Genomic DNA, 16,495 nt, shown 5'->3' on the forward strand with positions numbered 1-16,495 from the left:
TTTAAACTGTCACTTAAGATAACTCTTTATTTAACCAGCTTTTAAACTATAAAAACATGATAAAATAAAAACTAACAATATTAAAATAATGTTAATGAAGGCAAATAATCATAATGAAGTACTCCCATTGGGTAATAATTATCCAAGCATTACCTAGAGGAATGATTTTTACAGGCCATGAATGTTCATTCTCCTTTGAATATTGTCATTTTTGAGATTTCTTTTTTCACAATGTCAATTGATAAGGTGCCATTCAGTGGCGATATTTGTGGATAGAGTTGGTGAGGGCCCATTAAGCAGAGGCAGAGACATAGATTCCTTTAAGGGATAGGTATTTGGCACAACTCTTTTTAAAGGAGAGAGAGTAAACAAATGATACCGGTGACAATTAATGGATTTCCATAATTTACTACATATGTTATTAAATCATCTTAATCTGAATTAAATAAAAATCAAAATAGGGCTTAACTATAAAATTGACATTATTCCTTTTATTAGCCTCAGAAAAACAGAAAATAATCCTAGCAACAAAACTGAACAAAAGAAATGCACTTCACCTTTTTCGTCACCTTGCGCCCAGACTCCTGATCTTTCTCTTCTTTCTCAAACTCAACCATGAAATAGTCATCTAATGCCAGAATTCTGGGGGCACTCCAACCTTGATCTACTTCCTTGTCCTGTGAACAAACATGGCAGTACAAAATGATTATATTAAAAAAACAACATGTGGTGAACAGTAACTGGCTGAAATAAGTCATGTAGTGGGCCAATAAACATGCATTTATTCAGGAATATTGTACATACTAATGTAGGGTTGACCTTTAAATAACAGCACTAACTTAACAGTATTATTAATAACAAAAAACTAGGGTCAATTTACATGAGATATGTAATAAAATTGAAATTTTTAGTAAATACTGGGGGGTTAACCTAAACACAAGATCAACCGATACACAAGTACATATGATATATACAATACATATTACTCCCAAAGTATTCAACATTAAGTATGCATCGTTTACCATAATTATGTAATTTAAATCCAGAACTAATACTGTGGATGAGGAGGTATGCCTGGAGAATAATGTGGACGTTAATATCCAAAAAAATGGTCAAATTTGGAATTCATCTGGTAATGTGTCATCAGTCAATTACCTTGATTAACTTTGCAACAAATGTCTTTCCTGACCCGGGTGGACCTCGAAGAATAATGACTATTCGAGCGGGACGATTGGCTCGATTGGATGGTGACCACAGGTCTTCTATCAACACCGTCTCCACCTTTGTGAGAGATGGCTGCGCCTGCTGTTGCGAGGAGGATATTGCTGGAGGGGGAGGGGAATTTGTACTTTGAATGGTGGGGTAGGAGACAAGCTGGTGGGAGCCAGTCGAACCAGATGCTGCGCCACTCCCTGCTGGACCACTGTTGGCACCTCCACTGCTGCTGCCACTGCCACGACCACTGCTGCTGGGATGACGAGAAGGAGGCATGTAATACTTATAGACCAATTGGAGGTAAATATGGATTCAACCCTTTTAATGCAATAAACATTATCCAAAGATAGAAAACAGATGTTAACAAAATTATGAAGATTCACATGGCGTTGCCACAAGTAATTCACATTTATTGTTATTTACAGTTTTTTCAGGCTGAAAATGACCATTATTTTCAACTTTAGATCGTAGATTTCCGTGGCGTTCAGATGAATGACTCTCCATTCTCGGGATGCCACCAAGGTTTGACCATTCCAAGGTTGTTTTTTTTTGGACAACAGTTTCGCCCATTTTCCAAAGAGCATCTTCAGGTCATAGTGCCGGGGCGTTGTTTTGGCTGTGTTTATATGAGCCTTATTTCCCTACCTGCTCTGTGATTGCTCTGAAGGAGCACGAAAGGGCTGCAAGGAACAAACAGTTCAGTTTATCAGCCATTGCTGAACACGCTTGGAGTGGGCCTGGCCATGACATTAAATTTGATGAGGCCAAAATAATATCTAATGAGAGAAGATATTATCCAAGGCTGATTAGAGAATCGATCGAGATATTCAAAGAAAAAGATAACTTCAATAGAGAATATGGCTACCCCCTAACAGGCACTTGGAATAGGATTTGGCGTGAATGGTGGCATCCCAAGAATGGAAAGTCATTATTTTCAATTTCTAAAGAGATTTCCGCAAATTAACATTTCACATATTTAAGCAAGTTCACGGAACAATACATGAAAGCAATTACAAATACGGCACAGCAACAGCAAACTCTGACAACAAAGTGAGGCAGCCTGAGATGTGACAATGCAGAGAGAGTTTCAATGCAGATAGGCAAGAGAGGAGAATTCCTGTGGTGCAAAATTCATACATTAACATTTGTGCATCATGCTCTTTTCTTTTCCCACGATTGTACTCATGGCAGGTTTTCGACCTATCCAGCTTAGGTCATGATCACCTACTGGTAATCAAAAGCTCACTTAATGCGATCTCTCGATGTCACATTAAATTCCTATCACTGATAAGATCATGAACAGATTTTCATATCCAATTCCCTTTGCATCCAAACAGCTTATATGCACACCTTACATATCTGTATATTTATTATATTGTATCCCTGAGAATTTAGATGATATTGGGACGAGCTGACTCATGCTAACTGGTATCATTGCCATCAAAGATAAATTTATTATTATTAATGTTGAATATTAATGTTAAATAATACATTGGTTGTGGTCCACAGATACACCTTAATAAAAATTGAGAAAAAAAGGGTATAGAAGCTGTAACAACTGGAAGTTCAGCATGTACATACATCTACACCAAGGGAACATTTGGATTACATTTTTGGTACAGGGACACATAAAAAGGACATGGAGACATTCGCAAAACAGACATGGAACAAACTTACTGAATATGAAGAAGGGGCCTATCATCTTCCTTGGAATGTTTATGAAGTTGTTTTCTATGAAATTGGAACATTAAAGGGCCAAATTAAACTCCATTTCAGATGATTCCTATCTCCCAAAACACTATAAAAATACTGACATTACTTCTAATAAAAAAAATATTGGTTCAAGGTCAAAAATAATGCTGAAAATATCACTGTAATGTCATAATGGTAGGGTATTTAAGAGGTTAAATTCCAGCATTTTCAGACATTTTTCAACTGTTTCTGACCCAAAAATATAATTCACTATTCATTTAAGGACTGCATGGCCAATGCCATACATTTAACTCAAAAGTGAGAATGCCTGAAATATGAGACTGATATCTCCCTAAAACAGAAATTTTACAAATTTGCTCTGCGGTTAATTTAGTATCATATGATGGTGATACAACCTTCCAATCAGAAGTAGTACACATGGTAGAGTCAAAATACCATCTTGCAGCTTTTGGCCATCTCCAGTTTCCACCCAATAAAATTAGCATTCATCACGCTAAATCAGATCTCCACCTCCTAAGTGACATCACATTCTTCTAATCTTCCTGTTAACTTCACAGGAAATCCCTTCATAAGTGTGAAGGTTGAAATTATCTCTATTCATCCTGTGGGTAATATGTTGCTCACAAGACAACCATGTCTCAATAGTTTCAGCCTCAACTTTGTGGAAGTTCATTTTAATAAATGAAAAAGAAAAACTTTGTTCCAATCCACCACTTTATTTCAGGTACAACTAGTTTCGACGCTAGGGCGTCATCCTCAGGTACAAAGTTTAAAGTCACAATCATTGTATATATACCCTCTTCAGGAAAGGGTGGGGGAGTTGCACATTCCACATTCCTTCGTAACTACCCCCGTACCCCCCTCCCCGCCCCCTCTTCCCACAACTCCCCCACCCTTTCCTGAAGAGGGTATATATATACAATGATTGTGACTTTAAACTTTGTACCTGAGGATGACACCATAGCGTCGAAACTAGTCGTACCTGAAATAAAGAGGTGGATTGGAACAAAGTTTTTCTTTTTCATTTATTACAACCATGTCTCTTTCTCATAGAAGGCAAACTACACCAATACAGAAAATTGTTAAGAGTAAAGTTTGTGGAACAGAATGGAGATTTAAATACCTCTTTCCACGATGTTGAGTCGACTGATGCGAGACACGTGAACCTAAATCATCACACCAGGAAATGATAACGGAGTTATTCTCTTATTACCTTGAACACTGACATCAAAGATGCCACAGTCAAGCTCTCTCCTTTCTCCCCTCATATGGCAATGCAAATGCCCATTCCAACTCATTGTCTCCATCACAACGCCCCCCCTTTGAGATGCTCACCTCTCATCCTTTTTATGCCTGCTGCTGTTGGATGACCGTTCCCTGTCCTTGTCCGAGTCATGGGTCTGACTACTACTGCTGCCACCTGCTGACCCACTTCTATCCTCTTCTCCCCTCAGCCGCCCCTTCCTTGAGCGATCCCGTTCCCTGTCACCTCCTCTGTCGCCACCCCTGTCTCTGTCACCACCCCTGTCCCTGTCACCACCCCTATCCCTGTCACCACCCCTATCTCTGTCACCACCCCTGTCCCTATCTCTTTCCCGGTCCCTGTCACCACCCCTGTCCCTGTCTCGATCACGGTCCTTGTCCCTCTCCGATCTGTCCCCTCTGTCCCGATCACGGTCGCGTTCCCTCTCTTTCCCACTGCCTCGGCTCCCCCATCGCTCCGAGCCCCCACTGTACCTGGAAGCAAGAGAGAGAGAAGGGTACCAATCATGGAATGGAAGTGGACACAACATACACACCGAGGGATAGGCATGCAACTTTTTCTCAGGAGATGCAAAGAAATGGGCTTCTCATGCTAGGTGCACCACTGAAATGAACCTGGAACACTGGAAGATTATACTTCAGAGACCAAAATAAATATTTGGAATATCCAAAGAAATTGTGTAAAAGTGCCCCTTGCTCTGACATTTCACCACACTGTCTCCATGAGGCTTTTTAAATGCTGTCTCCATCAAAGTCCAAGAACAAGATCGAAGAAAAACAAAGCAAATACTTAGAGAATATGAATTACAGAACATGGGAAATGGGTAACACAATCGCTCTCTTTTTAATCCCTTTATTTATCTACAACTGCAGCAAAATTAGAGGGAGAGAAATGATAGAATTTATTATTCTCAAACCCATCATAATATACTCCAGCATGACATGTTGAACACAATACTTAGTTGATATGATTCAGCATTTTGATGATTGCAATATTCATTGTACATTTTTTAAAAAGATTTTTATAAGCACTTCAAATATTTTTAAGATTCTTCTCTCCAATTACACAAAGAAGAAATATAAACAACTAATTTAAATTTCACATCCTCAAACTCCTCACATCCTCACTGACTTCCTAAAACTGGAGACTGACAACTGGGATTATTTGTACTGCCTCGACGCAACAGTTATAACAGTGATAGGCTCCTGAATAATTAAGAGTATTGAAACTTGCTTTATTGCATCAAAACTACACTGAATCATAAATAATTTTATTTTCATCACAGAATTTTGAAGTTGGACATCAGATTGCACTAGTTAATCGACGAGGTAACTCAGGTTCTCGTGTGTTAACTTTTCTTTGATTGCATTTTATCCTGCTTGACAATGGAAAGAGGAGGTAAAAAAGAACACTTTCAATTAAGGGCAAAATATAGAACAAGTTGATTCTCATGATTGACCCCGTTCTGATCTGGCTAAACATCTAAGATTGCCAGCCTCCACCCTGAATGTAGCAGTGAAAAATTGAAATTCCATTCTGGAACACGCTAACCAGTGTAAAAATTTCCCTTAGATGAGAAACTATAACACAAACTCCAAGTAAAAAAAATTAGGATTACATAGAGTGTTTTTTTAAGTGCTGGATCTTCAAATATCTGCATGATTGGTGTCATAGGAAGAAAAGCACTTCACATCGCCACAAGATTGGGAATCAAGGACTATTTCATGCATACCAGATGTTCAATGAGCTTTTGTTATTTTTATTCATCACATTGAAAATAAATAGGGAGCACTATTGTTAAGACATAAATAATAATCCTGCTCTTAAGCAGTTTATGTCCTTTTCATTACCTTTATTCCAGTAATTAAGCATGTAAAAGTGAAAATTCTCCATTTCCCACAGTTGACAAATTCCCGCAATTTACTCTTTTTTTCCTTGGAGCCCTAGAAAAGTGTAAACAAGGGGTTCTACTGTCCTTATAAGCATTTTTCCATTTAAGCATAAGAAATGGTAACGGCCATGGAAATAAAAATGGTGGTTAGTGACAGCTTCTTTGACTGTACACACCTTGATTTCTGCCCAGAACGTAAAGAATATTTTCGTTTAGCTTTCTAAACTAAAGAATATATATTCGTAGAAGTTTGGAGAGGAATTTTACTAAACTACAAATATGTCATGAATTTACGTAAATAGGTAATTCTGAGAAAACTGTATCATCCCTATTAATATGTTTTAAGATAAGTATTAGTACCTTGTAGAAGACATTTACCTCCAACACTGTAAGCCTAACCTGACTCACTGCATGAGAAGAAAATAAGTTATTTCCAGGAAATTACTATATCCCAATTAATATGTTTTAAGAAAGGTTTGAATACTGTGTGTGGGAAATTTACCCTTAACCGCATTCATGGTTATCCCTTTCAAGCGGAGTTTTAATTCAAGAAGAGAATACCTTGTAAAATGAGTTTTGATGCTCTATGGGGAACATTAACCCCAACTATGAGTGAAACCAAAGAATTTATTGAATTTAAAGTAGTTTGTTCGCTACTAATGCCACAAAACTCATCTAAAAAATACCAAGCAAGCAAATATATTTTAATGTTTCCATGGAACAACAGCAGTTTGTACAGTACAATGGTATGAAGTAATGAACAACATAGCAAAATTGGTAGAGAACAAAAACAAATACCATTGAATTAGTCCTCAACCTAGTAGAAAAATCAGCGACCACTCTATATATAAAAAAGAAAATCAACAGGGTGGGTCATTTGGCATGCAGTGAGCTCTCAAAAATGCTCCATTTTTGTGATTTCTATAATTCAATTTGAAAGTTGTAAAATCTGCACCAAACCCAAGGATTTCAATTTTTAGCTCGTATTTATTGCTATAGTAACATATAACAACATGTCAAAATTACTGCATCAATATTGAGTGGACTGCGGACACATGCCGGGAAAGGCACTTTAATTGCAGCCAAGGGTTGAGGTACCCTGACTTAATATCCAGAGGATGGCCCCAAATGGATTAAGCATGTACCTGGGAACTTTGGTTTCACAATCATGTGTCACTCGGCTAATATGATGTGAAAATATGGCTTTCCTTTACTTGCGTACAAAAAATCACTATATGTATACACAATGCTCATAGCAAAAGGATTAAATGGGATCTTCTAACACTTTGCACTCTAAAATACATCATGTGGAGCCATTAGAAGTTGCCACTTCACTGGAGCACAAAATTAGAGAGGGGAAATGCGAAATAGGAAGGCAACATTTGATAAGAAGTTGAATAGAGAGAATACCTCGTAAAATGAGTTTTGACGCTCCATGGGGAACATTAACCCGAACTATGAGTTAAACCAAAAAATTTATTGAATTTACAGTAATTTGCCTTTGCCTAAAAACTTCAAAAGAAAGAACTGAACATTTTATGGTTTACCTTTCTTCCTCTTCCCAACGGGCAAGGTCGGGCTCATTATGCTTTGAATTCGACCAACGAGGTTTTTCCCAACGAGATTCTCGCCTCTGGTTTTCTGAAAAAAAATGGAAATTGATTGAAATGATTAATTATAATTTAAGAATTCTTAACTTGGGTATGAATATTTCATCAGGGAGACACACAGAAAAATGCTGGAACTTGGATGGACCATAATGAGTTCTCTTCCATAGATTAAGGATAAGAGTAAGAGGAAGAGAAGAAAAATCTGAGTGAAGGCCTAGCTTTGCATTTCTCTATGGGAATTGAGTCTCGATTCAACAATTAGGTCGACTCCAAAAAGATTATTATGAACTTATCTTTTATCCAGATCCATCAAATTTCGATTCCTGAATGTGCAGGTCACACATATTCTGCAATACATTGACAGGACTCGGAAACAATAACAAGTATACAGGAAAAGCATTTCATGGATTTTCTATTGCATTTTATCTCTTGTTCCACGACCATTAGCATTGAATGCTCTACTTAATTTAATAGTGAATCAAACAGAATTTGAGAGAGCTGGGCAAATTTCATCTTGCAATTTTTTTGAAAAATTGCAAGATGAAAGAAAAACTGAAAGATGAAAAGCGTTGGCGAACCTTCCTCCAGTCATTTAAGGACAAATTGATAATGCCATGAGTCATGATTAGAATTAAAAGAAAACTCACGGAAGCATCATTATTAACTTAATATATGCACATTAAAAATAGGATCTTCATAAATATTAAAACAATCAAATATTGAAAGCTCATAGTGAAGAAATTATACCGAGAAAAGAGCGATTTCAATTGCGAAGAAATGTCACAAGCAACATTGGGCAAATAAAGTCATGCTGACATGCCTTAATTGCCAATGTGCTCCAATAGTCATTAGAGACACCTAATTAGGTGTCATAAGTTTATCAACCGTTCTCCATCAGTTGAAACCTGTTTGAAACGCAGTCAAGCCAGTCCTAATAATTTTTTAGTTGGAATTATTCCTCCTATTAAATGTGACATTTTCATGTCCCTTGATGCCCGAGGGTCAGTTGCAGCTTGAAATGAGTTGGAGAACACACTGAGAGGAGAGGACCACAGACCAAATATGCAAATACCTTTTCCAGGTGGACCCTCAAAGTTTCTCCCTTTGCTGGGTGAATGCTCACTGCGCTCCCACACCCTTGGTCCATGTGGCTGCTCGTGGGCCATTCCTGCCACCCTCGAGTCCCTGTCCCCATACTCATTGCCTCTCCACTTCTCTGTGAACAAAAAGAGAACACAAATATGCTAAGCAATAATAGAACTTGATACGGAAGGATTTTAACACTTTGGGTGTTTCTGCCACTGGAGAAGTCAGTTTCAAACAAAGAAAATACAGTTAACCCTTGCTCATTCACATTATATTGGGCTAGAGGTTGTTCAGTCTAGGTAAAATCCAGATTAACCGTTTGGAATTGGAAACGTGTAACCCCAAAGAGTATTTTTCAACATTATTCTTGTGCATGCTTAAATGCAAAGGATTTGAGACAACTCTATACGGTGACATAAGAGGCCTAAAATGTAAACACCATTTATGTAATTTTCACAAAATCCTGATTGAATAAAATACATCATAGAGTGTCCTGGTAACTCAGCTTATTTATTGCAGAGCAACTTCAATCAATGATGATAATGTGTTATTAGCTACATCATCAATGATATTTTCCAATATCATCCCTCGAAAATAAAGGTCACTAGTTCTTCATTCATATATTACTCTTTTAGGGGAGATTTATCATTAATTTACTGTTCTCTTCTATAAGAACTGTTTTCACAGCAATTGAGATTCAAAGGACCATTCAAAATAAGACATAAAAAGACAAAGTGAATAAAAGTGATTTATAAGTAATGTCCCAGCCAAGTCAAGACTAAAAAGAAGTTATTGTAATCATCTTCTGCTGAATTCTATCATATTATGTAATCATGTTAATGCACTTAAATTTTGGAGACAAACTGATGATGAATATTCATCAAAATCCTAGAAAAAAGATGCAATTGGATAGCATAATGAAAAATAATATCGAATTTAAGGCGCTTCTGATAACCCACATTCTGCTTTCATATACAGGTATTACTGTATACACGTTAAACCGACCTACATGTACATGAGAGGCTTACACATCTCACTTCTTAATAAAAAATGATATTTTAAACAGGAATCTAACTCCAAATCTAATAAAAATCATTGGGCCTTGTATTCGAAAAATCAGAAAATTATTTTATAATCCTCTTGGCTAGCCTTTTGTATCAAAAAATACATCATGGAGGTTTCAGTGCTATTCAATTTCTGATGCTCATATCTAGAGTGGCCACTCATTTTCCAGATTTCTCTTCCCAAAGTTTTCCCAAAACATGCCATGATCTTTTCTCTAATTTTTTCCCAGAGTATTTGGAACCTGAATGTGTTTTTATATGGAGAACACCCATCTCCCCTGCAGATGTCATTACTACCAACAAAGTAAGTCTTGCTAAAGGTTTGGTCTCTTCCAGGTACACATGATGGACTAAAGCAACACAAACCATGCTAGCAATAAAAAGCAGCATTCTCAGTACCTCAGAGAGAAACAACACAACGCCAGCCTCACCTCTTTCCTCATACTCCATGACAAATGGGACTGGATTTCTTGCATTTCCATGGCCATAGTCAAATGTTTGCACACTGCCTCCAAAATTTCGTGGTGGCGTGGGTACTCTTTCAATGGGTGGATCTGCTGATAGCAAAGAGAAAAGAAAAAAAAGTTCATAATTAAATTTACATTACTTTATGGTTAAAAACACAACTCGAACATTACTCTCAGTTGCAAAATGGCATCATAGTTATATCCCTGAGAAAATAAAATAAATCTCATGAGAAGTGTCAGGTAAGTCTGAAACCATTTGATGAAATCAGGAGCAATATTTCAACATTCTTGCATCATTGACAATTGATAATGAACACAAAAAACTACTGAGTTGATTCATAATGTCAACAATGGTTAGAATGCCCTTTTCTCAAGGTGTTAACTCAACAGTTAACTCTTGATATCTGTGCCAATGGATGCACGATGAAGCACTGATAATCAGAAAACTCACATAACGGAATTACACAGAAAATATGGTTGTGATGTATATAAATATGCACAGAAACTCTCCTTACCCATTCTGCGTGATAACTTCTGAATTTTTTAGCGATGGAAAGTACATTTTTTTCCATTTACAGTAAAATTTTACGGGTGAAAATATAGATTTAAAAGAACACAGGACTAACATAAAGCGAATTGCAGGACATATTTATTTTAGAAAGCTAAACTGATCACATAGCCAAATAGGAAAAAACAATTGAATGGTGATAGATGAATTTAAAAAAGATTGGTAATGCGAATATTTATCATGTGATACTGATTATAATAATGCAAGGAAAATAGATAATGACTTATTTGTTTCATCAAAAAACTATGCATTTGCTCGCCTTATAGAGGAATACGGAATTTTAAGGGCTAATGAGTGTGAGGGAAACAAAATCTTGCTGCCACTTGGTTGGCGGCCGCTACATCATTGGTGGGAGCGTGGCACAGAATGAGAGAGTCTTATTCGGTTTATGAGTCTTTACCTAACCCTTTTCAAGCTATGGAATTCAGGCACCAGGGAGTCGGAACGAGCGATCGGGGTAAGGTTGGGCCTCTCTGGTGTGGTCATAGGCTCGACCGACAGACACAGATTTGGCACGGGATGCCGGTAAAGGTGCAGGATAAGGCTGGGCGCCTCTGGTGTGGTTGTAGGCTCGACCGACGGACACAGAGGGAGGGTATCGGGTGAGGAATGGGTAAGGAATGGGTCCCTGCTCCAGGATTGTCTCGCTTTATAAGGCATCGCGCCTTCCAGGGGAGGGATGACTTCTAAGTAGCTACATAATAGCTACATAATAGCTACATAATAGCTACATAGTAGCAACATTGTAGCAACAAGGGAATTGGGTAGCAGACATTGTCTTGTCTTGGTTTCCGAGAAACCCGCCCCACATCACCATACATTGTCTGGTATGCTGGGGTGTACTCCTTGGGAGAGTTAACCGATAGTGGGGGTTTCCAAGAAATCCAAGGGACAATACAGAAATAAAATAGATGGTGGTTCGGTGCCTTACCCCTTACATAAATGCACACTTTTTTGATATTACATTGGCAAAAGTAATGAATGAAAATCATACAAAAATAACAATAAAAAAACATTCACCTTCACAGTGTTCACCTGTTTTCACTTGTGAAATTGGTAACACTACATTAATGCAGTAACTTCTACATTTTCTTAGCCTGATTTTTCGTAGAACAAGTCATAAGTTACAGCAAACATTAGAATATAAGTACATATCACTAAGATTAAAATGGAGAAGCACTCCATCTTCGTTGATGTTTCACAAAATGGCACTTGAAATTAATTGAGAAGTCGGCGACATTTTCAGTCGTATTGAGTCTTTTTCATGTGGCACCGCATTCGCGCCTGGGAAATTTGTTACTCGTACGCCTTCTCCTCTTTCCTCGAAGCTTGCACTACTATTCACGGGAATTGGGTAGCGGACATTGTCTTGTCTTGGTTTCTGAGAAACCCGCACATCACCATACATTGTCTGGTATGCTGGGGGGTACTCCTTTGGAGAGTTAACTGATAGTGGAGGTTTCCGAGGATCCTACACTACAGTATTTTTTAAAAAGTATATAGAAATTTAAAAGCATTTAATTATCTTTACAATCATAGTTTTATTAAAAAGTGCAGGGAAGAGAGTGGTGCGGGCAATTCAAAAGATGGATAATTCGCAAGCAAATGCATTATAGCAGCGGAAGAAGAGAACTTCAAAGTAATCATTATATAAATTAGGTATGTCAGGCCTCATCAGGCATGCAAAACAGCATTCACTTTTGAACTTTCACTGAGTTCAAAGCTATGGCAGCAACTAAATTGAACACTACATCAAAGTCAAACCTTGATATTATCAAGATTCACCTTTGGTGAAAAGAGGAGGGGCAGACACACGAAAGGTGAAGAGAACTCCAAAATAGAGAAATGGATTGCAGGAAGGCTTTATGCTTTCAAAGGAGTTGAAGAGCCATTACTTAAAAGACACACTTTACGTTAAGAGTGAGGATATAAATTGTATGTTCTTTATTTGTCATAAAATAAGTTATTTTATTGAATATAAAAATATCACTTTTCACTTCCCAGAAGTGGAACTCATGGTGCAAAAGAATGTACTTGGTTATAGTTCCTAATGAGCACACTCTCTCACCTGGTGGTAATGTTGACACCACTTAAAGACAAAAGCTAGCTCCTAAACATTAGAAGAACTTTTGAGACAAAAATTAATATATAATCAGAGGCTCCTGTTCACAGTTAGGAAACCATAGTAAGTTCATGCATGTCAAATAACATTGCATTTAATGTACCAATTCCACCTTTATTTTCAGTGCATAAGTATTCCTTATTAACTTGCTAAATACTGCATACGGTATGAAGTGAATTAATCAGTAAATTTCTTTCAAATTATACTGAAAAATCTTTCAAAGAAAACATTATCAGAACAAATTATCCCTCAGTTACTATATGTATTAATTTTCATTGTTTCGAACCTTCATGCCACCAAACTATTTTCATGCCAAATATATTATCTGAAAGGTGATAAAAATAACTTTTTTCCTGAATCCCATCCAAAAAATATTAAAAAAAACAACATTCTGTCCAGTCTCAAACCTTAAAATGCCTTTTACCACTCATACCTAGTCTATTGTGCATACATACTAAGATAATTTATTAAAATAACGTAAATAGGAGGTCCAGCACAATCCATAAAGGGGATAGAATTATCCAAAACTTCACCAATTAAAAAACACAGAAAGAAAAAATTTTTCAGTTGTCATACCTGGAACTGAGTCTGCTCTTGAGATGTGACCATAGTCTATGATGGTGGGAGGAGCCAAATCAGGCCCCCACTCCCGGAGTGGTGGAGGTGCGTGTGGGGGTGGGGTGTGTCGCAGAGGAGGTGGGCCAGCGCCTGGGCCTGGTTCATCCCAGCCCATAGGAGGAGGCCGCATTGGGTGCTCCATGCCATGCCGGTCCCGGTACTCCCATCGCTCATCACCCATTTCCTCCCCAAACTGATTGCCGTGGTTCACATCATATGGCCTTCCCATGTGCTCCCCCCTCCTTGATGGGCCACCACCTCCCATTTTATCTGGCCCCATCTCTCCTCCGTCCCCTCTCAAGTGATCAACATCGTCAAAGAATGGTCTCTGGTCACGGTCAAATCGGTCCCCTTCCATTGGAGGCCTGCCAGGTCCACGGAAGTCATCCCAGCCCTCATCCCTTGGTGGTCCATCATATCTACAGGAATTACAGCGTCAAAAGCAAATTGAAAATGCACAGGCATGACACAAGTGCAAAACAGTGCATGACACTTTGTCAAAGTGATGTCAATATATAATATGCTATACATCATGAATGAAAAAAATGTGTCCTTTCATAGACTTTAAGAAAATCTGCGATGGAATAATTTATTAACAAATCAAAATGAAATCATTTAGTGCACTAAATTGAAACTATATCATATTAAGTTTCTTCAGTTATGTGGTTGTATAATATACCCTGAATAATGGTAAATCAATTTGAAAAATATAGTTTACTAAAATAAAAGATTTGGTCAGGAACTTTGATTCACTCAAGTAGGCTGAAATCAGATTCAGTGTAACCTAAAAAAAGTTGCCCAAAAAATCACTCATTGCATACAACTCATTACATTGGGAACAAACTATAATTCTACCAACAATAAAATACTGTTTAATCACAAGAGGCAAAGCGGTTACAGTTGATGATGGAGAAATACTCATAGTTTTGAATTACAAGAAATTTTAAATTAAATACGATCAAAATAATTAGGTTTCACTTTTTTTATTACCCTTGACTTTCACATATTTTCCATACTACGATTGCAGTAAACCAACTTTGGTAGTTCTCATGGATATGATATGGTCTCATGAAAGGGAAACATACCTTTGATTCCTGGGATGGTCATCATGCCAGTGAGGACGTGGAAACCCTTCACGCTCCCAATCTCCCCGACCCCTGGAATATGGCCCCTCCCGCACTTCTACAAAAAAATTGTAAAGATACATGATGAACATGACATTAAAAGACAAATGGAGAATTTTCTCCTGTCCATGAAAAACAACACAGGAGTTTTCAAATTTCTAAATGAAGTAAATTCTATGCAGGTGAATGAACTGTGGTTAAGACAAAACTTTGCTTATCAATATCTGAAGAAAAATTCATTAACTTCAGTTAAGGAATTTAAGGTGGATGGGATGTGAAACAGTGGACTCTCCTACTAAAATGCCAAACTCTCCTTCACACAGCATAGCTTGTTCCAGCTAACAAGGGAATAGTGAGCAAGAGACTAACTACCTACCTAACAAACTAACTAACTAACAAGTCCTCAATCAAATGTCTCCCATGGCCTCTGGTGCGTGGATGATCCTTGCAAGGAGGCATCTTTTTATTCAGGTGTTAAGAAATTGCCCTTGAGGTGGAAAAGTCCCTAAGGAACAAGAGGCAATGTGGTATTTCCCATTCAACTGTCTTGAATGGCAGCATGAAAAAGTAAATGATTTATCTCAAAAAAAAATATTCTGGTGTAAAAATAATTTTTCTTTAATAATTTTAATCTTTTAGGGCAACTTTTGAGAAAATTCAAACTCAATAAAAATTAGCTCATGGAATGTTAGAATGAATGCTTGAAGTGGGATCTGTGATACTGTACCAACAGATAAATTCTGGAATATGACATTTGAGTGAAATTTCTAATGGAAAAACTGGCGTGTACATAAGCTTCTTGGATCCTTTTGTACTGCCTACTGAAAATAGTTTAAAGAGATATCAATAAGGACCCATGAACATGCTCTAGCAAACAATGTTTCCATTATACACTTGGTATCAAGTAAATATTATTCTTTGGCACATTGTATGTCATATATTTCACTCAAAATAACTGTACAGCTTAAAGCAGTTTTATAATTTGAACTGAATATTTCTGGAATAAATATCAATTATGTACTCATTTTAACTTTTCAATGCCAATGCACATTCCAAGAATATATAACCAGCCCCTTAAGTTACCATCATAATCTTAAAATACAGACTGAAATGTCAACAATAGATGCAAAATTTAGTAGTCCCTGCCAATTACCATAATAGGATGTGAAGTTGTTCTTCAGCGAAATGTAATGCATGTAGCACTGGTAATTCATAATTCAACACTAAAACTGGAAAATTGATTAAATTATTTACATTGGTTTTTGGTCATGCCAAGGTAATCTTGAAAGGAAAATGTGTCTTTTAGGCAAAGTACTTCAGAGCAGCCACCTTGTGAGCCTTTTTGGAACCATATACACTACATGGTTGGATTCAGTCCTGATATAGAGTTTGTACAGATAATGTGACTGGATTTTCAAGAATTTACTGTACTGTACCACAGAGATTCTGGAAGAGGAAGAAAATACATGGGTGGATGTAGCAGACAAGAAAATTTGGAAAAAAATGGATAGGACCATGACAATGCCCATCACATGGCCCTTCTCCATTGATGAGCTTTTGACCAAAAAGAGAATACCTGTGATTCACAAAACCCCATGTATTCACTTAATCTCAGTCGTTGCAATATTTTTATTCCCCAAATTGAAAAATGTTTCAAAAGTATATCATTTTGGGACTGTGGCTAATAACCTAAGGAGTTTTACAGAGGAGCTGAAGCTAATCTGATTGAAGCCTTCCAAGCCAGTTCACAAAA

The 16,495-nt window shown here is 37.3% G+C and overlaps 1 protein-coding gene across 5 annotated transcripts in view; it reads right to left on the minus strand.

The window, feature by feature from the left end:
- LOC139688310 (YLP motif-containing protein 1-like) overlaps nucleotides 1-16,495 on the minus strand; it is a 70,049-nt gene that overhangs the window by 9,931 nt on the left and 43,623 nt on the right. For 3 of the 5 annotated variants that reach the window (XR_011700737.1, XM_071585805.1, XM_071585802.1), the window contains 8 exons: nucleotides 14,704-14,800; nucleotides 13,577-14,037; nucleotides 10,275-10,400; nucleotides 8,766-8,909; nucleotides 7,631-7,724; nucleotides 4,264-4,665; nucleotides 1,156-1,468; nucleotides 558-677 (listed from right to left, as the gene is read on the minus strand). Coding sequence is in view for 4 of the 5 variants with exons in the window: in XM_071585805.1 (XP_071441906.1) it covers nucleotides 558-677; nucleotides 1,156-1,468; nucleotides 4,264-4,665; nucleotides 7,631-7,724; nucleotides 8,766-8,909; nucleotides 10,275-10,400; nucleotides 13,577-14,037; nucleotides 14,704-14,800 (1,757 nt within the window). In the remaining variant the exon portion in view is untranslated. The remainder of the gene's footprint in view (nucleotides 1-557; nucleotides 678-1,155; nucleotides 1,469-4,263; nucleotides 4,666-7,630; nucleotides 7,725-8,765; nucleotides 8,910-10,274; nucleotides 10,401-13,576; nucleotides 14,038-14,703; nucleotides 14,801-16,495) is intronic. The other 2 variants (XM_071585804.1, XM_071585803.1) reach the window with 2 other exon arrangements.

The sequence above is a fragment of the Hetaerina americana genome, unplaced genomic scaffold (genome assembly GCF_022747635.1).
Source record: "Hetaerina americana unplaced genomic scaffold, ioHetAmer1.1.p SCAF_2, whole genome shotgun sequence".
Lineage (NCBI taxonomy): Eukaryota > Metazoa > Arthropoda > Insecta > Odonata > Calopterygidae > Hetaerina > Hetaerina americana.